The sequence below is a fragment of the Perognathus longimembris genome, chromosome 7 (assembly GCF_023159225.1).
Source record: "Perognathus longimembris pacificus isolate PPM17 chromosome 7, ASM2315922v1, whole genome shotgun sequence".
Classification (NCBI taxonomy): domain Eukaryota; kingdom Metazoa; phylum Chordata; class Mammalia; order Rodentia; family Heteromyidae; genus Perognathus; species Perognathus longimembris.
The window spans coordinates 3,990,626-4,016,643 of NC_063167.1; the positions used below are offsets into that span (position 1 = coordinate 3,990,626).

Genomic DNA, 26,018 nt, shown 5'->3' on the forward strand with positions numbered 1-26,018 from the left:
ACTCACCAGCCTTCATGCATGTAGAATAAATCAGCAGTGGGTGTTAGAACTTGGAATGGCAGCAAAGAAGGACACCCTGGCATACAGTGGTCTGTGTAGTTTTTGCTTTGTGTAGTTGGGAGGTAGAATCACGCAGTTGGGGAGGCCAATACATCTGAGGTGTTAAGCGCTTCTTCCTCTTTGTCCTTGGTACACCGACCAGTAGGCTTAAAAGATTGGAGTTGTTGTCCATGGCAAGAAAGAAGATAGTGCCTTCAGGTTAGGTAGAAGGAACACAGAAAATGGACTGTTTTAAATATTTGGCACCTGTATGGGAAGAACACAGAATGTAGACTCTTAAGAGTCTGTCACTTGTTTATGCCCATGTTGGGTCTTTTCCTTCATTTAGCCTCCCTGCCCTTAATCTCTTCATTTTTATGATTTCTCCAGTTAGGAGGAAACAGAAGGAAAAAATGGAATTGTAGATGGCAGGTTGAAAGAATAGCTGTTTGGAGGTTCTGTGTGAAGGACTGAGAGCCAGCATGTTGAACCCTTGAGTTTATAGTAGTTTGGTAGTTGGTGTTTTATAGTGGTGACCTTGAATTGACATTCATTATGTAGATAAGCAGTGGTTAGTCATGTTGTACTTAACAAAAGAGGAAAGTGTATTCTATTTTAAAGAAACAATCAGCATATCAGTTTTAGTTGTTTAAAGGGATTTGATTTCTCTTTAAATTCTGCTATTAATGTATAATTTGTATACCATAACATTGATCCTTCAAAAATTTAGTGGTTTTTAGCCAGGCATGACAACTCATACCTATAATCCTAGCTGCACTTAGGTGGCTGGGCAAAGGTTTATGGGATCCCTTGTTAACAATAAAAAGTTGGACCTAGTGATGTGTGCCTGTTATCCTAGCTACACTAGAAGTCTAAATAGGATCATGGTCCATCCTGGTCTGGACATAAAATAAGAAATTATTTGGAAAAATAATGAAAACATTTTGTTTCATAATTGGCCCTGATGGTTTTACCTGGCAAAGCACAAGGTCCTGAGTTCAAACCCCAGTACTTTGCCAAAAGTGTTTTTCAGTAGTATGTGTACATGGTTTTGCAAATGTTGTTACCAATTTCACGTTTTCATCAGTTCAAACAATTTCTGTATCCATTAGCAGTCATTCCCCCTGCTGCCTTTCTCTTGGCAATTACTAATCTACTTCCTGTCTGTATGGATTTGCCTATTGTAGACATGGAATCATAAAGTATTTGGGCTTTTGTGACTGGCTTATTTCTGTTGGCATGTTTACAGGGTTCATCTGTTGTTGAATGTGTTATTATATAATTCCTTTCATGGCTGAATAATATTCTTTCGTCAGGGATGTACCATACTTTGTTTTTCCATTCATTGGTTGATGGACATATAAGTTACCTTTTGCCTCTTATGAAAAATGCTGCTGTGCACAAGTTTTTGTATAGATAAATGTTTTCAGTTCTCTTAGGTAAGTTATCTGAGTGTGGAATTGCTGTCAAATGTTTACTCTGTGCTTACTGTACAGAAAGAATAAAGTTACATAAATCAGGTAAAGAGTACATTTCTTTGTGGATGTTACCTCTTCCCTCACTCTCGCTCAATTTTCCTTTCCTATCCCCAGTCACAAGTTCACTTTCACTCCAGGCTTGTATTGGAGTACAGAAACTGGAGCTAGGGCATCAGGGCCTGTAGTCCTCGTTGCCTTGCGGGATGATAGGGCTGAGGAAATAAAGAGTTGCTGCAGTTTTAGGCTGGGTCGCTTTATCCAGGCCCCTTTGTGTTGGCCGCTTTCTTTGTTGCCAATTTGCCTTCAGTTCTGAGTCCACTGTCAGCTGTGAGGGAATTCTGGTTTAGCCGCACTTGGAGGTTTCCGCAACAAGATAGTTGGATTCATCTCCTCTTGAGGATGAGCTTCTAGGATTTCCTCTAGTGATGTGAAAGATCCCAGATGAGCCCCCAAATTGTTAGAAATGGCTTGGGATGTGGGGTATTGTGTAAAGAAACCACCTCAAAAGGAACTTGGGAAGGCAAAGTTTATTTCTTCAGAAAGAAGGGTGCACTATCAGCCAAAAATCTGGCAAGCAAGCACCTTCGTTGTGCTTTTTGATGTGTGAATTTTCTGATGCCTCCCTTAAAGAGAAAAAAACAAACGGTACATTGGTTAACACACATTCTGGTTACTTATTTGAATCTTTATTAAAGAGTTAAACGTGTTACTGTAATATTGTGACTTTAGGATTTATCCAGTTATTTTTGGACCTATTAAGAAATATAGGACCTTGGAATGCTGCAGAGGCATGTGTATCTCAGTTATTGTCAGGCTCAGTTAATGTTCATTTACTCAGCAAATGAGAAAGTGCCTATTTGTGCTAGACACAGGAGTCAGTCAGTCCTTGTCCTCTTGGAGCTAGCACGAGGAAGAATAACATCAATCAGGATGCAGGTGAATTCAGCTAGGATACAGTGTCCTGAGGGTGTCAGAAGGGATTTGACTCATCTGAGAGGTTGGGGAAGCTTTCTGAGCAGAACTCCACAGGAACATGGGGGTTAATTGAGGGAACAGTTAGGGAAAGAAGTTGCAGGTAAGCTGGTTAGTAGGATATTTGGAGATGGTTGGGTTATGTTGTGGTTGTGTGTAACTTTTGTAAAAGAAGTCCCTGTAGTGTTGTGGCTGAGAAAGTTAAGTACTCTTTCTGAGCTTATTATTTTGGTGGTACTGGGGTTTGTACTAAGTGCCTGGTGCTTGCTAAGTACCACACCACCATTCATTTTTTTGCCTTAGTTATATTAACTTATTTACCTAATAGGGTCTCATGCTTGTGCCTGGGATGGCTTACCTTACATTCACGTTTCTTCTGTTTACAGTTCCCTTTAGGCTGGGATGGAGAGATATGCGCCACTATGCCCTGCTTTTAAAAAATTGGTTGAGGGCTGGGGATATGGCCTAGTGGCAAGAGTGCTTGCCTCTGTATACATGAGGCCCTGGGTTCGATTCCCCAGCACCACATATACAGAAAACGGCCAGAAGTGGCGCTGTGGCTCAAGTGGCAGAGTGCTAGCCTTGAGCAAGAAGAAGCCAGGGACAGTGCTCAGGCCCTGAGTCCAAGGCCCAGGACTGGGAAAAAAAAAAAAAAATTGGTTGAGATGGTATCCTGTGAACTTTTTGCCTGGAGTGCCTTCAAACTATGATCTTTCCATCTCAGCCTCCCAGTGATAGCTAAGGTTGTAGGCATGAGTCATCACACCTGGCTTTACTTACTAAAATCAAGTTTAAATAGCTGTTTTAATTTAAAGATGATTCATATGAAAACACACTGAAATCTAGGCCTTTTTAAAATTTTTTTTTCCTCCTCTGTGTTACTGGGGCTTGAACTCGGTATCTCAACTTTAGCTAGGAAGACCCTCTTATTATGGAGCGACACTGCCAGCCTTTTTTGACAGGTTTAAAAAAAAGTTTTACTTATTTAATCTAGTGTTGCTAAACTTACGTGATGTACAACTTTGTTTAAGCAGTTAAAAAATTAGCTTAACCTTAATTATACAGAGCTGGATTTCATTGTTACATTTCCACATGGTTACAGTATTTCAGTCTCTCATGCCTGTTACTCACTGTTGTGTGTGTGTGTGTGTGTGTGTGTGTGTGTGTGTGTGTGTGTGTTGGTACCAGGGTCTGAACTAAGGGCCTTGCACTTGATTTGCTTGCTTGCCCAGTTGGCATTCTACCACTTAAGTCATAAGCTGTACTGCCAGTACAGTTCTTTGCTAATTATTCTGGAGATTGAATCTTGCAGATTTTTCTGCCTGGGTTGGTTTCCAGCCATGATCCTCAGATCTCGGCCTCCTGAGTAGCTAGGATGACAGGTGTGAGCCATCGGCACCGTGCTGCAGTGGTTATTTTTGAGAGAGGATCTGGCTTTCTGCCCATGTGCATACTTGGACTGAATCCACTTATTTATGCCTCCTGCAAAGCTGGGATGACTTGTGCCACCTTATCCAGCCTGTGGTTAAGAAGGAGTCTATGTCAGCCTAAATGGGCTGTGAGCTACCAGCACCTGACTGGAAATCTAGGCTTTTGATTGTTTGCATATAATTAAGAAGTAATTAATTATTCTGTGACCTCCCATTATTGGCCTCTTAGAAATGCCTTATTGGTGAACTGAATATTTTTCTCATCACTCTGTACTTTTCATTTTGGTCCGTCATGGGGCTTGAATTCAGGGCCTGGGCTCTGCCCCTGAGCTTCTTTGCTCAAGGCTAGTGCTCTAGCTCTACCACTATGAGTCATGGCACCACTCCTGCTCGGGCTGGCTTTGAACTGTGCAATAATAGATTTCTCAGCCTCCTGAATAGCTAGGATTACAGGTGTGAGCCATCGGCACCTGGCTTTCCCTAGTTTTTGACATTAGGATTCCCTTCATTACATGTGTACACCAGAAGTCTGTAAGGGGGAGCAAGCGAGGATGTACCTGACTGCAGCAGCATCTGAGACACTCTGAGGACCTGGGGAAAATTAGAGGAGGTAGGATTGGCCTGGATTAATAGACGGGGGAATATGGTAGTTGGACAAGAGGTTGTAAGCAGAGGAAACATAAGGCAAAGCCAAGAGAGTACAAGGTGTTATCTAGAATTTGAGGCTGTGTGGGTAGATTATCCTGGAAAAGTCAGGTAAGAGTCAAGTGGCAGGGGCTCGGAAAGTCTCACTTGAGTTTGGATTTTATTCTCTGCCCTAAGAAAGACTTTAATCGGATTTTTAACTTTTTTAAGCAGAGCACTGAAATAAATTGGATCAAGGCAATTCTCCTTTAAGGTGGTCATCTGTTGCTTTCCAGTACACACAGCCTAGTGCCACACACATGTTAAATTTTTTAGATTCTGGTTGTGCCAGAGTCCCCTGCTTTCTTAGGGTTGAGGGCTTGGCATGCTGCTCTGGCTGTGATCTAGAAGTTGCAACTTCCTCCAGAATGCAAGCCGTCAAGGATGTATTGGGTGACTGTGGCGGAATTCCAGGCCAGATGAGACTTGGGTAATGCACCTTCTTGACTTCACACGCTTTCCCAGATTAAATTGAGTGCTCTTCCCTTTTGCACTGTATCACTGGTTTTCCTGATCATAGCATTGGGGCTGCTGGTTTACTTCTCTTCTTTTCCTTAGTTACATCTATGTTTCTAGACATTAGAAATTGAGTTTTGGGCTTAATAATTAAACATTTGTTGGTTGAATGAATGCATAAGTGAGTCAGTGAGCGAATAGGAAGGACAGTTGCGAAAGTCACTTCTGGCAAGTGCAGAATTGTTTGTGGCTATTTTGTAACTGAATGTGGACCTTGAGGGAAGATGACTCCTAGATTTTGAACCATATTACTGGGAATTTGGTGGAGGCCATGTTGAGATAGAACATACAGGACAAGGATATTTTGGGCAGAGTGGACACAGTGGGCATATACAACATGACATTGGAAATGTGGGTCAAAGATGAGGGAGTCATTCATATCAGCCTGTTTTGTTTTTCTTCATTGCACTTTCAGAGGGCAAGGGAACCCTGGTGCTGAAGTCCATGGAGGTCAGCCTTCTTGGCGCAGGCAGGGTGGAAAACATCATAACACAAGCTGGAAGAGAGCCAGAACTTTATGGCCCAAGTAAGGAGTCAGTGTTTCTCAGCAAAAAAAGCAGTTTTTAAGCACCTCTTACAGTCAAGGTGAGAAACAAAATCACTGGGGCTGCTGGACCTGTTGGGCTGTGGTGTATTAGTGCTGCTGTAACCAATGGCCACCAACTTAGTGGCTTAAAACAATTTATAATCTCAGGGTTTCTTTGGGTGAGGAGTTCAGAAGGGCTTGGCCACTGCAGCTTTCCAGCCCCATGAGCTGCATGCAGTGTGGGCATAAGGTCTGTGCTCAGGTGGAGAAGGATCTGCGTCTCAGCTCCCAGGGTTATCTGACGACTGGCTCAGTGGACGGTTGAGCAGAGGCTGCCCTCAGTTCCTGCCATGTGAGCCTCTCGCGTGTGACAGCTTGCTTCATCAGAGTCGTGTGGGGGAGTCAGCCGGCCAGAAGTCACAGTGGATACTGCTCAGTCATGGTAGGGACAGTCATAACCTTTGCCACAGCTAGGAGACTTTAGGACAGTTACTTCGTAGGATGGAAGCTTGGATGGGAGTTTTTTGAAGGGAATTTTGGAATTGAAGAGGTTCCAGGTGAAGGTTATTGTGAGTCAGCCTAGCGTTGAGCCTTCTCAGGCAGCCTTCATCACCAATCTAAGGGTGTTGGTGTCTTCTCACGTCTTCTTTCCCTCAGACAAATTAGCATACTGTCTGTAACTGCCATTGATAAACTCTTCTATTTACCAGAGGTTCCTGGCTAGTGAGGAAGGGATCTTTCCTGCTTGTCTTATGATGTTACTGAGGATGAAATGATCTATTTGGAAACATTTTATATGATGTAAAGCAATATGCAAACAAAATGTATTAAAATGTACTCTTTTTTCTCTATATTAAGCACAACACTTACATTTTCCTTTATACTTTATACTTTTTTATACATTATACTTTTTACATTTTCCTTTATACTTGGGATTGAGTTGTAATGAAATCACTGAACTTTTAATACTGTGATTTTAAAAAAATACTATGATATCTTTAAGGCCTTTTGAATGGAATGTTTGCTTTTATGATGTGATCTGAAACTGTTATATCTTTGAAATCCTTTTTTTTTGTTGTTGTTGTTTCAGTTCTGAGGCTTGAATTTAGGGCCTGGCTCTGTCCCTAAGCTTTTGTAGGGCTGGGAATGTGGCTTAGTGGTAGAATGTTTGCCTAGCATGCATGAAGCCCCAGGTTCGATTCCTCAGTACTACATAAACAGAAAAAGCTAGAAGTGGCACTGTGGCTCAAGGGATAGAGTGTTAGCCTTTAGCAAAAGAAGGTCAGGGACAGTGCTCAGGCCTTGAGTTCAAGCCCCAGGAATGTCCCTCCCCCCCCCCCCAAAAAAAAAGAACTAAGCTTTTGTGTTCAAGACAAGTACTCTATCACTTGAGCCACAGCTTCACTTTGGGCTTTTTGCCACTTCATTGGAAACAAAAGTCTCACAGACTTTACTGTCTGGGCTGTTTTCCAACTGTGCTTCCCAGATCTCAGCCTCTTGAGTAGCTGGGATTATGGGCTTGAGCCACTTTCCAGTCTTTCTAGTGTGTATGTATCTATATATCTGTATATCTGTGTTAGCTGTCCCTTGTCCCTTGTGTTTTTAGTTTTGTTTCTTCCTTTTCGATTTATTGCCCCATGTTCTCTGGGCTTGGCAACCTGGTTTTTAAGTTGTTAGAATGTGAGTAGTTCATAACGACTGGTTGTTAGGCTGTTAAGAATGTGAGTAGCTTGTAACAAGAGGTTGGAGGCCTCTTCTTGGGGTGAAGTGGGTGAGATAGTGTGCGAGGACTTTGCAGAAGTCTCTTCTGAGTGGCCTTCTGAGTGTGTCTTGGATTCCTTCCTAGCTCTGGCTGAACATGGATTAAGAAAGGCTTCCAGATAGCTGAGTCCCATTCAGGGTACGGGGGCTGCCATTTTCTTGGCATATGCCTTATTGCTCTGTTATGAGAAATTGTGCCATTCTCTCCTATAGTCTGTTTTTTTTCTTTTTTTTTTGGTATTGGAGTTTGAACCCAGGGCTTTATGCGTGCTTGGGTTGCTTGCTCATCTGCTCATGTGGCATGTTATCATCTGAGTCCTTTTTTTTTTTTTCTTCTTCAGGTTTTGTCTTTTGCCGGTGGTAGGGTTTTGAACTTGCTTGGCTTGCTTGCCCAGCCCAAAGCCTCGTCTCGTGCTGGTTATTTTGGTGGTGCACTCACACATGCTTTTCTGCCTGGACTGACTTTGAATTGTGGCCCTCTGACTTTCAGTGTTCTACTCAAGAGATGGCAGGTTTGAGCTACTGCCCCTAGCTTCTCCTTTAATTTTGAGGAAGCTTCAGTGTTTTGGGCAGTAGAGACAGACGTGGTCTGATTCATGTTTGAGAAGCACAGAAGATCTCTACACAAGGTTGTTTTCCAGGGCTGCCCAGCAGTGTTCTGTCTCAGTGTTTCTGTAAGATGCTCTCTTCCAGCTTAGATTTATAGACATTCTGTGCTGCTGTATTCATTTGCTCTAGCTTTCTGCCCTGGCTTTTGGATACTTTCTGTGTGGAGAAGAAACTTCTGTTGTTAGGTAATGGGGTTGTGTGTTCTGTGGAAATACCTCCAGAAGCAGTTCAGGAAAGCTGGTTGAGGGAGTTACTCCCTGCACCTCCTTGGTCTGGGGCCCTCATCAAGTTCTGGGACCACACCTTGGGGCTTTCTTTTCTAGAAGAGGCATAATGTCTGCTTCTGCCTTTTAGGATGAAAATAAGATTTTATATAAGAAAATAGTTGTTATATGTATATGTACATGGTAGTAGATGGAAGGAAGTCTTAAGTTTGTTGGGTTGAGTCTGCTGATACTTTAGCTGTTTCTGAGGAGTTAAAAATTGTTATCATTAGTACTATTAACTCTACTAAAAAGTACCACTTTAAATCTTACATAGTTTTTCCTGAATATGTTCTACTAGAATATGTGTGTATAAATGGAGGATACTTATAAAGTGCTATTTGGTTATTTTCAGACGGTTGAGTGTATTGGCTTCCTGATCAAGTTCAATTTATGAAAATTCTAATGATATTTGATTCATATCTAGAAAGCTTTTTCAAATTTTGAATTACACTTTACACGAATCTCTGGTAATAGTGAATCAATTAATCTGATTACTCAGGCCATAAATCAGGTTGATACATTCTGAGACTAACTTCTGTAAGCTGCTTAGGTCCACAACTGTTTTGTGTATTGTTTTAGTTATTTGTGTGCTGTTGGACTCTGTCTGCCTAACATGGCCTGAGTCCTAATTCTATTAGAAGCTATTGTTCCCTGCTTTATGTTGCCTATCCCCAGAGGAGGAAGCTGCCACCTACCAGGCTGCTGCTTCTTTATTTATTTATTTATTTATTTATTTATTTATTTATTTATTTATTTATTTGTGGGGCTTGAACTCTGGGCCTGGGCGCTGTCCCTGAACTCTTCAGCTTAAGGTTAGCTCTCTACCACTTGTGATCCCCCAGATTTCAGGCTTATAGAGGTGAGCACATATCTGTTTTCAGTATTTCTAGCAGTTATAGGGCACTATCATTGAGTAACTTTCCCTTAGTTCCTTTTAATTATCTTGCTTGGATATTCGGAGGTGGTATATAGTACTTATATAGTATTGTAGTCTTTATTAACAGACAAATTCTTTTGGTTTATTAGGAATCCATAGGATTATGCAGTTGAGGAGTGTCAGGACTATAAGGATTTTTTAAAAGTCATTTGTCTAATTTGGGATGTTTTAGGTTGATTATTTTGTTTCTGTTGTTCAAGGAGTGGCCATAATAGTGTGACATAGCATCACCTGGGGCTTGTTAGAGGCAGCCTCTCAGGCCCCACACAGACCTCTGAAGTCAGAACTTAGATTTAGAAGAGATGCTCAGATGACCACGTGAATAGAAAGGCCTTGAAGAAAGTGGGAAGCCAGAATCACAAGACTGTTTACTTGGGAATCTTTAAAAATACTGAGACCTGAGTTCCTTTCCCAGACATTCTGCTCTAAATAGGATTGCAGACTGGACATCAGAGTTTTTTTTTTTTTTTCCCCCGTCTGTCTGGGACTTGAGCTCTGGGCCTGGTTACTGTGTAGCACTGTTAGCACTTGAGCCACATCACTTCTGGTTTTCTGGTGGTTAACTGGAGATAAGAGTCTCAGGGATTTTCCTGCCCCAGCTAGCTTTGAACCACGATCCTCAGATCTCAGTGTCCTGAGTAGTTTAGGGTGCCTGGCTGCTCAGAATTTTTAAATCTTCCTTGGTGATCTCTTGATTTGTCTAATGATGGAATCCAGGTTTCTTGATGCTCTGACTAAGCTTTGAGAACAATAGAAGAAATCTTGTTGGAGTTTTCATAGTAAAGTTACCACATTTTCTTTCTTGTTTTGTATTATTTGCCCCATTAGAAAGCATCCTGCTCCCCATATGTCTTGTTCCTCCAGGAGGGCAGGACCTTTGCCTGTAGTTGTTCACCGCGAGCTAAGTCTCAGCTCCGTGCAGTGTCAGGTATATGGAAGTGCTCCTTCTGGGTGCGTAGACTGAATGGAAGGAATCATGTTGTTAGGAGAGCAATAGGCTGTGAAGGTACTCAAAGGGTTGCCTAAGCCTGGAAGTGGAGGCCTCCTGAAGGACATGGGCCTGCACCAATTGAAGATTGAGCTCAGGAGAGCAGCAAGACTTAGGCTGCAAAGGAGGACTTAATCCCACATGTCTGTGACTTGAACATCTGCTTTTCCACTAGGTTTTATTATTCTGAGGGGTTTATTTGCCCTGAATTCTTCCATGAATAGGGAATGGAGAAGGATGGACCATTGTAGCTTTGCAGGTGTTTGGGACTCCCTTCCTGGAGTGCAGCCATTGCATACTGCAGAAGGCCATCCAGAGAGGTTCAGAATATGGTGCTGTGAGAATTCCTTGACCAAGCCCCACACAGGAGTGTCTAATGCTACACAGCCCTTTCCTCTTTTTTTTTTTTTTTGGCCAGTCCTAGGCCGTGAACTCGGGGCCTGAGCACTGTCCCTGGCTTCTTTTTTGCTCAAGGCTAGCACTCTGCCACAGCGAGCCACAGCGCCACTTCTGGCCATTTTCTGTATATGTGGTGCTGAGGAATCGAACCCAGGGCCTCATGTATAAGAGGCAAGCACTCTTGCCACTAGGCCATATTCCCAGCCCCAGCCCTTTCCTCTTGTCCACATTTTCTTGTGCTTTTTGGTTTGTTTTCAGAGCCTGGAGATAGTGAATTTAGAAGGACTTCTTGAACTTCACTTTCAACTTTTGTGTTTCTTTCTTAGTTAAATTAGCAATTAGAGCTTCTGTTTATTATGCCAGTAATATGTTTATTATGCCAGTAATATGAGGAAGTGTGTTGGTTTTATCCATGATATTTCTGTTATTTTGGTGCTTTAGTCTTCCTGCTGGTTGTTTGAAGTATTTTCACTAATTTACTTAAAAAATTTTGAAGTTAGGTGTGAGAACCCTTTTTTGTGAAGCTGTTTATCAGTATATCCCGCTACACATCTGTCCTAAGACCATTGTTATCATGTTTTGAAGAGTAGCCATGCTATGGTAAAAGAAGCCAGAAAATGTTAATCCTTGAATGGAAGACATTCTTTTTAACATCACAAAACTGCATGAAGATGAGATGTTGTTGTCTTTATGTGGTCAGTAGCTGTTGTTGAAGACTAGCAGATGTTAGAGGAAATTTGGGTTCTGTTGACACATCAGTTTCTTTGCATAATAGTCTATAGGTTTTTAAAAAAGATTTGTTTATCGCCAGTTTTGGGACTTGTACTCAGCTGTCCCTAAGCTTTTGTGCACAAGGCTAGTATTCTACTACTTGAGCCAGAACTACGTGTCTGTAGTTCTGTGCTTATGATCATGGTTAAAATAGGTATCCTGTTTGAAAGTAGTCATAATTTATGGGGAAATCCTTGGATCCAGATGATACGGTTATGGTAAAAAATAGCCAGTGGTGGCTACTATTGCTTAAATTACAAAGATGAAGTCCCAAAACAAGAAATTTTCCAGAAACAGAAAAAGAATTAAAGAGTTGATGTCTATGTATTAAGGAGCTGGCAGCTAGGAGTAGTATTATAGGGAAAGATGTACTGTTTAAATGCTGGAAATAATTTGACTCTGACATTGTTGATCATTTGATATGAGGGAGAAGAAAACTGAAAATACATGGAAGTCAACTTTAGTAAGATTGTGTGTGTGGGCTGCGAATATAGCCTAGTGGTAGAGTGCTTGCCTCCTATACATGAAGCCCTGGGTTAGATTCCTTAACACCACATATATAGAAAAAGCCATAAGTGTAGCTTGCTGTGGCTCAAGAGGCAGAGTACTACCCTTGAGCAAAAAGAAGCCAGGGACAGTGCTCAGGCCCTGAGTTCAAGCCCCAGGAATGGCAAAAAAGAAAAAGGTGTGTGTGTGTGTGTGTGTGTATGTGTGTATGACTGTGAGTGTGAGTATATGATGGTCCTGGCACTTGAATCCAGGGCCTGGGCACTGTCTCTGAGTTTCATGCTGAAAGCTAGTGCTATACCACTTGGGCCACACCTCTACTTCCTGCTCTTTGGTGGTTAGTTGGAGATCAGAGTCCTAAGGTTGGTCTCCAGAGCCATGATTCTTGGATCTAAGCCTCCTGAGTAGCAAGGATTACAGGTGTAAGCCCAGCACTTGGCTTAGTCAGATTTTAATAGTTTTTTTTCTTTTTTTTTTGCATAAAAATTTTAGGTAATCCTCAATTTGGTCTTGGAAAATGTTAAGGTTGTTAGATCATGTTTATTAACATAGTAACAATGTGTGCTCCTTTTGAATTTAAAGCACTTTGATGTGTGTAAACCCACTTAATAACCTGCCTCCTCTTGAGATAGAAGAATAACTTTACCTTTTTCTGATGAGGTAATACAGAGAAGTTCAGCGATGTTTACTTTCCAGGGACAACTAATAACCTGCTAAAACTAAGTTCTTCATAGTTAGCCATAAATGTGAAGGGTCATTATTGGGCTTGTAAACTCTCTTGTTTTATAACTTTTTGGCAAGAGCTATTTTTTCTTCTTTTTAAAAGTTAATGCTGAGTCTGGGCGCTGGTGGCTCACACCTGTGATCTTAGCTACTCAGGAGGCTGAGATCTGAGGATCTGTGGTTCCAAGCCAGCCCAGGCAGGAAAGTCCAGGAGACTCTTAACTCCAGTAAGCTACTCAAAAAAGCTGGAAGTGGTACTGTAGCTCAAGCGGTAGAGAGCTAGCTAGCCTAGCCTTGAGCAAAAAGAAGCTCAGGGACAGCACCAGGTTCAATCCCTAAGTCTGGCAAAAGAAAGTTAATGCTGTGTAGATTCTTATGTGAAAACCTTATCTGCATGAAGTGGCTGAGAGCAAAGAGCTTGTCTTCCAGTTCCCTCCTGCCTTATTCCATCTTTCATATTGTTACCATACTGTTAGTTAGCGCTCACTGTATATTCTTTTGTATGCGTCGGGTGTGGAAATGGTTAATAATGTTGTTGATATGACTGCACAATGAATTTGACTTGACATTGATTTTAGCAAAAATTGTTCTATGTATTTGCAGCACATATGTGTCCCATTAAAAATATACAAATGTGTAGTAGATTTTTTTTCCCCACAGATGCACATCTGTTTTGAAAGTTTTGAAACAAGTTTTGAGAGTTTTGGAAGCCTTAACCCTGACAATTTAAAAACCTTTTTCTGACCCTGAACCATTTGTGAATAAGTTGCCAATGTTTATGTCATTCTCAAACCCTTACGTATTTCTTACAAATAAGAATATTTTCCTTGGGGTGGGGAATGACGCTTAGTGGTAGAGTGTTTGACTAGCATGCATGAAGCCCTGGGTTCGAGTCCTCAGGACCACATAAACAGAAAAAGCCAGAAGTGGCTGTGTGGCTCAAGTGGTAGAGTGCTAGCCTTGAGCAAAAGAAGCTCAGGGACAGTGCCCGGGCCCTGAGTTCAAGCCCCAGGACTGGCAAAAAATAAATAAAAACTAAAGAAAAAGAATATTTTCCTTTATAGCTGCAATACAGCAATGAAAATTTGGAAACTAACTTTGAGGCATTTCTGCTACCTAATAATCCTCAGATCCTATTTCACCTTTGCCTGTTGACTTAGCAAGGACCTTTGTGACAAAAAGTCCATCAGGCCTTGGGACACATTTGGTGTCTTTGGTCTCTTTCCACACGGAGCAGTTGGCAATGCCACCTGACTATCACGATCATGACAGTCTGAAGATTGCAGGCCAGTCACTTTGTGGAATGTTCCTCATTTTGGATTTGTCTGATGTCTCTTCATGATTAGATTTAGGTTTTGCATCTTTGGCAGGAAAATCACAGAAGAGCCAGAATATATCTTTTTCAAAGATTAGTTTTACATTTTATTTTCTGTTTCCTTAGAGCGTTTCCCAAAGTGTATTCTGCGGAACTAGCACCTACTGTGTTCTCAACACCGTGCCACCTCTAGAAGGTAGGATTTGAAAAAGCTTTTGACTTTCAGGAAGGGGTGGGCTTGGCAGTGAGAGGAACTCCTTCATCACAGTACAGTAGAAATAGCCTTTGACCAGGACGTAGGAGGCCTGGGTTCTGCTTTTAACTGCTGTGTGATCTTAGATGAGTTACTTAATCTTTCTGGGGTAGCAGAAAAAGTACTTTCTTTATTGACAATTACAAAAGGCCACAGTGGATTCAGTTGTACAGAGTGAAAACACTCTGCAAATGTTGGATATTAATGCAGATGTTGGATATTAATCCTAGAGTTAGTCCAGTGCTAGGTGCTATGGAGCAGTGTGGCACTGTGGAGGAAGCCACAGGACATGTTTGAGTCCCATGTGTTCCCATGTGTTCTCATCTGTGAAGTGGGAGCAATTGAGCAGTGTTAAATCATGAAGTGAGAGTGGAATGTAAAGTCAGGTGCCTAAAGATATCATACCAGAGTCCCACAGATGTTTGCCCTCTAATTAGAAGAAGAAAGCAGATTCACTCGATCACTTGTAGCTCAAGTTGGAATTGAATGACATAAAGAGGGAGAAGATGCCTTAGGGCCTAAGTGGACACGAAAGATGATAGTTTCTGTGTCCCTGCTTTGTGTGCCTGCACCCACGTATTTAGATTGAACACATAAGTGCAGATGAACCTGAGTTATGAGATGACTTAAATGTGAACCAGTAAATTTAATAACATGATAGACAAGAACAAGAAAAATCTGGGCCACATAAAACAGTATGCGGTGATGGTTACATGACACTCTGAAGAGGAGAGATGTTAATAACCAGCAAAACTCGCTGTTTTCTACTTAAAAGGTCCTATTTTTTAACCTTAAAAAACTTTCTGGGTTTAATTTATTTTGGAGACTGGCAAAGAATCATGCAGACTGATCAATGCTTGGCACGTAGTTGGTGCTTAATATTTCTTTTGGATGAGAGTGATTTGAAGGTCATAGGTTAGTCATAGCAGTATTTACTGCTGTGAGTACTGTATTGACTTGAACATAGCAATATGTGCTTATGTTTTCCTGAATCAGTTCTTATCCTACTAATTAAATCTAAGCACATAATAATTAGAGCTAAACAGAAGATTGTAGAGCTTCCTTTTAATTTTACCACTCCAAGTTGTTGATCAAACATATTCCCAGTAAGATTTAGCAATTGCATGCACAGTTGTACCAATGCATTTTGAAAGTTCAGTTTAGAGGTTGAGAGATTAATCATAATCAGCTTGATTGAATTACAGTATTAGTCATTACTCAAAAACTAAAATTATTTAATTTTTATTAGGAATCTAAACAGAGGTATCACTTTAGGTTATAGCTAGTACAGCTATAATTCCACCTTGCACAAGTCAGAGTGAACCAAGGAACATGTCAAATACATTTCTTTTTTTAAATAAAAGAGTTGGCAATGTGCATACCAGTTTTTTAAAAAGACCAAAAGCAAAAATTCTACTTTTTTCTTATTAACTAAGTGATTGAGCATTTTTGTACATTGTAGAAAGATTTAGCTAAATTATATCATGACTCTATAATTACCATTTAGAAAATATTTGAAGGTTGACTAGAAAGGATGGCTTATTCTCTAGAATTATAGCTGTCAGCCAAGGATTTTATCTGTCAATTTCAAGAGCATCACTAGTTACATTTTTATTGTGAAGTAGGTTAGAAACTTATTTGTGAACTCCTATATCACAGCATACATGCTCTGTAGATAATGATAATGAAACGTCTCACTGTTGTTTGGCTGACACTTGGGTTTTGCAGTGTCTGTCAGCGTTTTAACTATTTGGGTTGATATGAGATGCAGTGGAAACCAGTGTGCACTTTAATTTTTTTGTTAACTCAGGATACTGTTAGCAGGATTGAAAGACTACCTCATGTATTTAATTACTTGATCATTTATAGCATTGGTAAAAACATAGAACAGTATTTTTAATTAAAAAGACCTTCATGCAGTATCGCCACAGGAACAGTTCTTTTCCAGTGTAAAGGAAAAGTTGTTCCTTATCACAGGTTAGCCAGAAATACTGAAATTTGAAAGCATGAGTTTTAACATTTTACCTTTTAAAAGTTTGTAATAATTCCTTTTCCATTATTGAAATTGCCATCTTCATAATGCTCACTGGGAACATTTACCCATTGTTATGTTTCTTAAAAACATCCAATTTATATTCAGTGTGAACCTAAGATTCTGGAAATGGCACAGTTTAAAAACTGATTAAGGGGAACCAGCCATTGTCCTGTCATACTCCTTTTCCGTTTTAACCCCTGGCGGAACATCCCCATAAAGTGCTATATTTAGAAACCTGATTGAAACAGTGCTTACACAGCATTTTGCTTTTCCTCTTGAAAAGCCTTTGGGCCGAATCACCACTGCCTGATTTGGTATCAGTTGAAGACAGAGATTTTTCTGTAGTGTGAGTTTTACTGTTGGACCCCTCTCCCTGCTTACGCTTTATTTATTAATACAGGGCTAAAGAGACAGAACATTAACATCAGGTTATGATCATAAACAGAGGTAGAAGTTAGTATTTAGTATTCTGCTCATCAGTGCTCAGAATTCTACCTTAAACAAATAGCTTTCTCAGCGATAGCACCGTTCATATGCAAGGCATAACTCATGGATTAAGGCCCTAGCACAGTGCTGTGTTTCGTAAAAGGTACCTTGTAAATATTGACTGAATTGAGTATAGATTTAAGAATTTCACCTCTGCTTTCAAAATTATATACATCATGGGGATTTTTAAAAATGAGAGCAAAACCATTTTAGGGATAGTGAGAAGGGAGGCGAAGGCTCATATGATTTGTCTTCTGTGCGGTAAAGTTTTATGACCCGTGGCACCTCCCTTGGGAGGATGAAGTGCAGGGAGCATGCCCGAGCTCATAACATAGAGCAGCTTTTATAGTGCATAATTAATACAGAACGTTCTAGTAGTTGATCAGTTGCTTTTTGGTTTCTAAGCAAGGTTTAAAAAAAAGCTTAATCTTAATTTTGCTACTAAATTAAAACAGCATCTAAAAAGCAGTTCCTATCTAAGTTTTAAAAAGTTTTTTTTTATGCTGCTATACAGATATATGACGGTGCTATAGTTCAACTGGCTATGTAGTCCATAGACTAAAAAAGATTTAGTATGCTAAAATTCTCTTAAGTTTATTCCTATAAAATATTCGATATGATATAGTAAATATTTTTAGACTATTTCTATGCTCAGTCTTTTCTGTGAGAAGAAATGTGTCAATCAGAGGGAAAAAATGTTTGGAGTTTTGTGACTTTTGAAGATTTAAAAAAGAATTATTTTATGCCTCTTTGTTTTTTTTTTTGGCCAGTCCTGGGGCCTGAGCACTGTCCCTGGCTTCTCTGCCACTTGAGCCACAGCGCCACTTCCAGCTTTTTCTACATATGTGGTGCTGGGGAATGGAACCCAGGGCTTCATGCTTGCTAGGGAAGCACTCTACCACTAAGCCACATTCCCATCCCTCTTTTATACTTTTTTCATATTCCAAAAAAGACCATATTAAACAAAATTACAGAAACAAAATTACCCGAAAAGTTTATTATTGTATTTTACTTTTAACATTTTTAGCTAATGCCTATATAAGGTTACTGAGTTGTAAGGTATGTTAAGTTGTTAGTAGTAAATTTTATAGGGATTTGGACTTTGAGGAGAATTAGGCAATCTCTAATTCTCTAATGAATGATTTGGGAAAACTGAAAATATTAAGTAACTTACCCAAGGTCACACAATTAGAAAGTAGCAGAACTGGGCCATATTCTTGGACTTTTCTTTCTGAGTTAAGTGTTTTTATTACATGTTATTAATATTAGAAAACATTTAAAACTGTAACAAGAACAAATTCAATCTTTACTGTTTTAATATGCTGTTCCTTAGTGCCTACTTATGCACTGTACCTTTTTTGAATAAGTACTGGGGATTTTATTTAGTATTAGAAACAATGGAGTGAGTAATTTGAAACCTTGACCTAAATTTGCCACAACTGGCAAGGAATTTGGAGCCAGGCAAAGGGATTATGTTACAGGAGTGGAATCCTATATGATATGTAAATAAATGACTAAAATAAATGTTTTATATAATGAAATGATCTCTTCTAGAAAGCATCAAGTAGACTGATTACCAAGGAGTCAGACATGCCATTCTAGTCTGGGAGTTATTAATTTTTCTCTAACTTGTATAGAAGAGTTACATTGTAATGTAATACATTAATCCTACAGATATGTGCATGCAAATTAATTACAATGATATGTTTTTAGATTCAGGATAGACAGGCCAGCTTCTTTAGCTAACTGCTGGTTTAAATTCCCTATAAGATTTGTGATTTGCTTTTAAGTGGATAAATTTCATTTGTATTTGTAGAGGATAAAGTAATATTTAGTTTATGAATAAAATAGTCCTGTATTTTATAATTCTTCTTACTTAGAAACCTTTTCAACTGGTCCATGAAAGAGTTTGTGAGGTTGAATCATTTGCATGTTTGATGTGCTTCATGGGAACATAGAGGAAGATCCTTTAAAGTAATGTCTGGTTCTGGGCATGCTGGGGCATTCCCGGTTCACTCTGTGGTAATGGAGCAGAGCTCCATCCTACTTTAGAACCTCATGGCCAGATAGACACCTGCTGCAATTGGCTGCAAAGTGTAGATGAGGCTACTAGGAAAAATAGAATAGAAGCCCTCTGCTGAAGCTCCTGGTCTCACAGCCACTAACCTGAGCTGCTGTTTCTGACCTTGCCAGTGTACTTAAAAGGAGGCTTTTCTCTTACTTTCTCTGAATTTATTGTTTTCTTCTTTATAGATGATCATGGGAACAGCAATAGTAGTCATGTAAAAATCTTTTTACCGAAAAAGCTGCTTGAATGTCTGCCGAAATGTTCAAGTTTACCAAAAGAGAGGCACCGTTGGAACACTAATGAGGTAGATAAATTTCTGTTTCTAAGGATATAATTATTTTAAGGGCAAACTTCTTAGGTTGTTTTGTACAACACTGTATATTAGCTTTAAATTAACAATACTGAATTAGGAAATTGTCAATGAAAGGGATATTTAATCTGGATTTGACAGGAACCGACATGTCTCTTGATCTGTCTCTGATCTGCTTGGCTTGTGTTGAACATGTAAAAGGTGCACACTGACTAACTAAGGCAGCATGAGTTTCTATGCTTGTGTCTTCCTGCCTATTGGCTTCTTGTATTGGTGATTAATCCTTCCTGCTTCTCAGTTAAGCATTAGTTCCCTGTTGTTACGAATGATGAGCATGTGGCAATGTTTCACAGATAGTTCAGTGCTTTGGCAGTGGGGATTTCTGTAGGATTGGGAGGGACAGGTTTCTTATGAGCAGAGCAGTGTTAGTCCTTGCTGATGAAGGAAGTTTGCTTGGAGAGTTAACTGCTTTACCTTAAGTACAGGGATTTAAAAAATTAGATCTGCGGGTTTATACAGTACATTATATGTTTAGAATCCAGTTAAAAGTAGATTGCTGAAGTAGAATGAACAAATAGTTTTTTTCTTGGGTGCGTTTCCTTTTTTGGTAAATTTTAATCTGGGAATCTGAATATTAGGAGTGCATTACTTTGTTTTCATTTTTATTTTGAGATCTGTGTATTTTAGAGCAATAAGTAGCCTTCAGTGCGGTGATAAGAATTGTGTCTGTGTTCATCACCATTTAAGGTGGTATTAATTACTGTGGTGGTGAGAATCAAGTATGGACTACTGGTTTTGTTAGATTGGTCTTCGTCCATTTCTGTTGCCGGTACCAACTTTCACTTCCATCTTAGGTTAAAATGCAGCCTTATATTCTTCATCGGCACTTGGTTTTGTTAGGACAGGAGAAGAAAACAGTGTTGTCTGCTAGCCTTAATCTTTAAAGACTCTTCAGTGCCAATGTCTTGACGCAGAATATTTTGGCCTTGAGTTGTGGGAGGTTATATGGATGAAGAGTGTCTCTATTTTTCATAAAGTACAGTTTATAAATACGAGAGCTTCTCAGTTTTGTTACCTCATCTCAACTGATTTTAAACTTCTCTTTAGGTGTGTGTATATATTTTGATTATTTGTGTAACCTATATTTGCCCTTTAAGTAGAATATAGCTGCTTCAGAGACTTGTGGCTTTAACCAGCTTAATAACCATCATCATACATTTTAGATATGGAAACAAAGTAAGCATGCTGAAAATTAGTCTTAATCTTGGACTGTAACAGTCAGTAATATAGTATTTATTTGGAAGCTACTCAGTAATTTTCTACTAGGTTATAAATTATTTAAAAACCTATTATTGTCTTAGAATTTCCTGGAAGAAGCTGGGTGCTGGTGGATCATACTTGTAATCCTAGCTGCTCAGGAGGCTGAGAACTGAGGATCATGGTTCAAAAGCCTGGGAGGAAAACCAGTGAGACCTTTATCTCCAATAAACAGGCAAAAGGCTACCACTGGAAATATGGCTCAAGTGGTACAGCACTAGCTTTGAGCTTTAAAAAAAAAAAGCTCAGACACAGCTCCCAGGCACTGAGTTCAAGCCCCACGACTGGCACAAAAAATGAACTAAATAAAAAAATTACCTGAAATAAAAAAAAATTTAGCTTACATTAGTTGCACAGAGATGGATTTCAATGTCACTTAACTGCACAGGTTTAGAGTATGTTCCAGTCAATCCCACACCTAGCATTCTCTTCCCCCTTCCCGTGAAACAAATTTGATACCATATTACTGTTATTCTAGTTTATAATGGCTAGAAAAATGTGTAATGGGGACATACTTTCAGCGTTATATTTCATATGGAATTGGAAGTATAATTATGACTTAAAATTATACTGGAACCCAGAAATTGTTTGATGTCTAAAATTGTTGGCCTGAAAAGATTTACAAGAGTTGATTCCTTAGATCTTTGGGTTAGCTTAGCAGTTTTGGAACTTTTAAGCAATGTCCTTCATCCCTTACATATTAATTTACTTCTAAATTGTTCCTCTTTGCTAATATATTATAAAGTGCCAGTAAAGAATTTTTTTTTATGGGGGATGAGAGTTGTGTCTGTGTTTTCTCTCAGAACCGGCAGTACAAGTACTCCGCGGATGACCCCAGGTTGTTCAGGAGAGTAGAGCTGGTGGAGAGTGAAGTATCTTGTCTCAGTTTGGTGACGTGGAGCGCGGGTTCTAGAAGAGAAGGGTGGGTGGAGCAGGAGCTGAGTGCAGGAGAGTGCTCCAGCACCGGTGGTGGCCAGCAGAGGGAGCACCTCTCACAGGGCCGCCGCCGCCACACCGCCCCTTCCTCTCTCTGGTGATTGGGCCTGTCGGTGACTCATCAGCTCAAGGTGACCCATCAGCTCAACACCGACTCAGACTTGGAGGAGAGAAGTGATTGGAAAGGTTTCTCCATATTTCTGTGTGAAGGGCTTCGGTGTGCTTATTTAGAAAAAACACCACCACCTGGCTTTAGGAAAAATAGGAATATTGTGAGAGTGGAAGAGTTGAATTAGGAGCAGTTAATTCTGTGAAGGGTTATTACCAGGGCATGATCTCCCGTCAGTGTTTTAGTTTCTTTGCCGTGTTTGGAGGAACAAGCAATACCGAGGTTTGAACTCAGGCTTCCATGCTTTGCTGGGCCTTTTCTCTCCTCACTGACCCTCCACCACTTGAGTCACATCCCCATCTTGCTAGTTAATTGGAGTTAAAAGTCTCATGGTTTTGTCTACTTGAGCTGGCTCTCAGCCTGGATCCTCAGAATTTAGTTTCCTGAGCAGCTAGGATTTTAGTCGTGAGGCACTGGTGCCCAGCTGCACTTGGTTATTTTTGAGATTAAGAGTCTTGATTCTTGCCTAGGATTATGCTTGAACTACAGTCCTCCCCCCTGCCTCTATATATGTCTGTCTGTCTTATCTATCTATCTAACTATCTAACTCACTTCTCTGGCGTGATAGGCATGTGTCACCACTCCCAGCTACTTGTGTTGAGATGGAGTTTCAAGTGCATGCCTGAGCTAGCCTTGAACCTCCTGATACGGCATCTCAAGTAGCTAGGCTTACAGGCATAAGCCTGTCCAATTTCTTTGTTTTTTAAAAAAAGTAGGCTTGAATAATTGGAGCAAAATAATTAGTACAGCTATTGAAGTACTTTGTTTGCTCTTTCTATTACCATTTTTCCATGTTCTTTGACCTGCCATCCTTCATGTTGACATGAAGCTGAAGGAAACCAAGTTCAATGGCTCTCCCAAGGGCTTTCTAGTCCCAGGTGGGGAAAATCCTGTGTAGTCACTGTTGCCTCTGAAATCCTTTGACTCGCTCAGAAAGTGAAATATAGTCACAGTGCCATTGTGGAGTCTGTTTTCATTCTAGAGTGGAATAAATAGCAATTTTTTTTGGAAGGCCACATGAAGTAGTCAGTTCATATTGAGAACTGTAGTATAGAGCTTCATTTCTTTAGACCTAGTTTCCCGGGACAGTGATCTTACACTGGAATAGGCATGCAGGCTAGAAAGCAGTTGAATGAATGGCTAAGTGGGTGTTTTTTTTTTGTTGTTGTTGTTTTTGCCAGTCCTGGGCCTTAAACTCAGGGCCTGAGTACTGTCCCTTGGCTTATTTTTTGCTCAAGACTAGCACTCTGCCACTTGAGGCACAGCCCCACTTCTGGCTATTTTGTATATATGTGGTGCTGAGGAATCGAACCCAGGGTTTCAGGTATAGGAGGCAAGCACTCTTGCCCCTAGGCCATATTCCTAGCCCCCAATGGCTGAGTGTTTACTGGCTCACTCTTCACTGCCTGCTTGTGAGAGGTGTCACAGCTGTCATCTACCTCTTGTTCTTTAATTCATTTTCTGTCTCTTCCCCCCCACCCCCACTCTTCCCATTCTCTCTCCCTTCTGTTGCTGGGGGTTGAACCCAGGGCCATTGCAAAGTACTACATAGGCATTCTACCACCAAGCTACCTTCCTAGGCTCCAGCAACTTTCACTCTATTATTTGTTGTCTATGCTTTTAATCAATACCCCATCATTCTAAGCTACATTAGCACGCTCAGCAAATCCTTCCTGTAATATAGTTTTGAATTAGAAAGAGTGAATTGAGGATTAGTATTGTGGATTCATATCCAAGTGTTGGTTGAAGCTGAAAGTTTCTAAAAGGAAGCCTGAGAAGATAGAGAGATCCTTGGCCTCTTTTCTAACCCATTGAATTACATAAAGTCCCCCACTCTTCTCCAATACTGTTTGTAATTGCAAAATAAATTAAAGGCTGTATCTAGAAGCAAATCAACTTTAGATTGTGCTTTCTCAACCATAGGCACTGTTATCAGCTTCTGAAGACCATAAAGATGATGACGATGGTGACAGCAGTAATTATGGGAACCTAAGTTTATTGAATGTTTGTTGTATAGTGGGCACTCTTGAGTCTTTGACAATTGATAAATCACACTTAATCCTATGAGAGGCTCTTTGATTGTCCTCCCATTACAGATGAGGAAACCTGCTCCATGGAGATGTTAAATAGTGCTCCTGACAGTGGTGAACTAGAGGATAGAGAATCAACTGGGGGTTGTTACGTAGACGGAGCCGGTTAGGGAGTCAGACTCTGCAGCCTCTGGGGCACATCTTCCCTCCTGTTCTCTCCTAGAGTACAGTTTCAAATGGATACTTTGCCACATCTAACAGTTAGTAAGACTTATTTGCATTTTCAGATATTATACATAAACAATATATTTTTGCATAGTGACTTTAATAATTAGAAAACACTCATTTCCTGGCAAGATAGTTTTGCTTCTTAACAATGGGTACTAATGTGTGGGCTCTGGATAATGAAGAAAATACGTTAAACATAGGAATCTTGTTCCTGTATATGACTTGAGGGGGAGGCCTGAGCTTTATTTCCAGGGAAGGGAGAAAAAATACATTGAAGGGGCTGGGGATATAGCCTAGTGGCAAGAGTGCCTGCCTCGGATACACGAGGCCCTAGGTTCGATTCCCCAGCACCACATATACAGAAAACGGCCAGAAGCGGCGCTGTGGCTCAAGTGGCAGAGTGCTAGCCTTGAGCGGGAAGAAGCCAGGGACAGTGCTCAGGCCCTGAGTCCAAGGCCCAGGACTGGCCAAAAAAAAAAAAAAAAATACATTGAAAACACAGCATGTTATTTAGTGGATCCACCTTTTATTCAGTTGTTATTCACATCTTCATTAGGTGAGGTATTACAGGGGTTCTACATTTTAGGCTAATGTTTTTAAGACCCAAAGCCAGAAATAATTGCACTAATGTAAGTTTCTGACTGCACAAATAACTACTTCATAATTATACTTATTAGTACTTCATGTATGTTGTCCAGACTGGAATTTCTTTTGTTTAATCATTAATTAGCTGTTTGACTTAAAATACAACTGCTGCATTCCCGGGTCTCCAGTCCTAGATTTCACCTGGCACTCTTCCAAAGCTAGACTAATGCAGCACCGTCAGCCTTTCATAATGAAAACGTTTGCACTAAATCTGCTCAGATCACTTTTGTGTGCTATTTTTGAATTGTTAATGTTCTTTTTTAAAGAATTTTGTTTTTCTTCTAGTACAAAGTTTCTCTAGAGTATGCAAACAAAACGATTCTCCTTTGTACTGACAAAGTGGCATATGTAGTTTTAGTGGGCGGCAGCTTCAGAGATTTTCTTATTAAAAATGCACACACACACATACATATTCTTGAACTCAGCGCCTGGGCACTATCCCTGAGCTTCTTTTGCTCAAAGCTAGCTCTCTACCACTTGAGCCGCAGCACCACTTCTTGCCTTTTCTGTGTATGTGGCATTGAGGAATCCAATCCAGGGCTTCCTGCATGCTAAGCAAACACTCTACCACTAAGCCACGTTCCCAGCCTGGTAAAGCATCTTTGTAGAGAACAGTGTAGATAAAGATAATCTAAGCCCATCTAAGAACCTGAAAAAACCCTTGAGTATAATTACAATTTTTTATTATTATAAAGGTGATGTACAAAGAGGGTTTACATTTATGTAAATTAGGTAAAGAGTACATTTCCTTTTGAATACTGTCGCCTTTTCCCTTTGCCCTCTGCCAATTTTTTCCTCTCACCCTACCCACAAGTTGTATAGTTCATTTCAGTGTAGTGTCTAGTGAGCACCACTGCTACATTTGTTTACTCTTTGTCCCTCCAACAATTTTTTTTTTGTGGGGGGGGCCAGTCCTGGGCCTTGGACTCAGGGCCTGAGCACTGTCCCTGGCTTCTTTTTGCTCAAGGATAGCACTCTGCCACTTGAGCCACAGCACCACTTCTGGCCGTTTTCTGTATATGTGGTGCTGGGGAATTGAACCGAGGGCTTCATGTATACGAGGCAAGCACTCTTGCCACTAGGCCATACCCCCAGCCCCCAACAATTTTTTTAATAGGAGAGAATTATTATTATTATTTGCCAGTTCTGGGGCTTAAACTCTAAACTCAGGGCCTGTGCACTGTCCCTGGCTTCTTTTTGCTCAAGGCTAGCACTTTACCACTTGAGCCACAGCACCACTTCCAGCCTTTTCTGTTTATGTGGTGCTGAGGAATGGAACCCAGGGCTTCATGTATGCTAGGCAAGCACTCTACCACTAGGCCACATTACCAGCCCCAAGAATTGTCCTTTTAAATTCCAAATATTTTTTGTATTTTGATCAGAAAAATGAACTTTAGAACTGGGAATAGTTACATTTCATTTCAGATTTGTTTTTTAAATGAGCTACTTTCCTTGCGCCGCCCCCCCCCCCCGCCCCGCCCCGTGATACTACAGTTGGAAATCAGCTACTCAATCAATCTTTTGAGTCCTTTTTTGTCCCCAAGCCTGGGTTATTGACTGACATGAGAGTCTTGATAACTTTTACCTTTGATCTCTGCCTCCTAAGTAGCTGGGATTATG

The 26,018-nt window shown here is 40.4% G+C and overlaps 2 protein-coding genes across 4 annotated transcripts in view; both read left to right on the forward strand.

The window, feature by feature from the left end:
• Positions 1-26,018, forward strand: part of LOC125354526 (calmodulin-binding transcription activator 1-like) — a 74,053-nt gene that overhangs the window by 14,233 nt on the left and 33,802 nt on the right. Inside the window, exons 2-3 of the mRNA XM_048350166.1 lie at positions 14,048-14,117; positions 18,949-19,067. Coding sequence (XP_048206123.1) covers positions 14,048-14,117; positions 18,949-19,067 — 189 coding nt within the window. The remainder of the gene's footprint in view (positions 1-14,047; positions 14,118-18,948; positions 19,068-26,018) is intronic.
• LOC125354523 (calmodulin-binding transcription activator 1) overlaps positions 19,030-26,018 on the forward strand; it is a 639,297-nt gene continuing 632,308 nt past the window's right edge. For all 3 annotated transcript variants that reach the window (XM_048350159.1, XM_048350161.1, XM_048350160.1), the window contains exon 1: positions 19,030-19,067. The gene's annotated coding sequence lies outside the window, so the exon portion shown is untranslated. The remainder of the gene's footprint in view (positions 19,068-26,018) is intronic.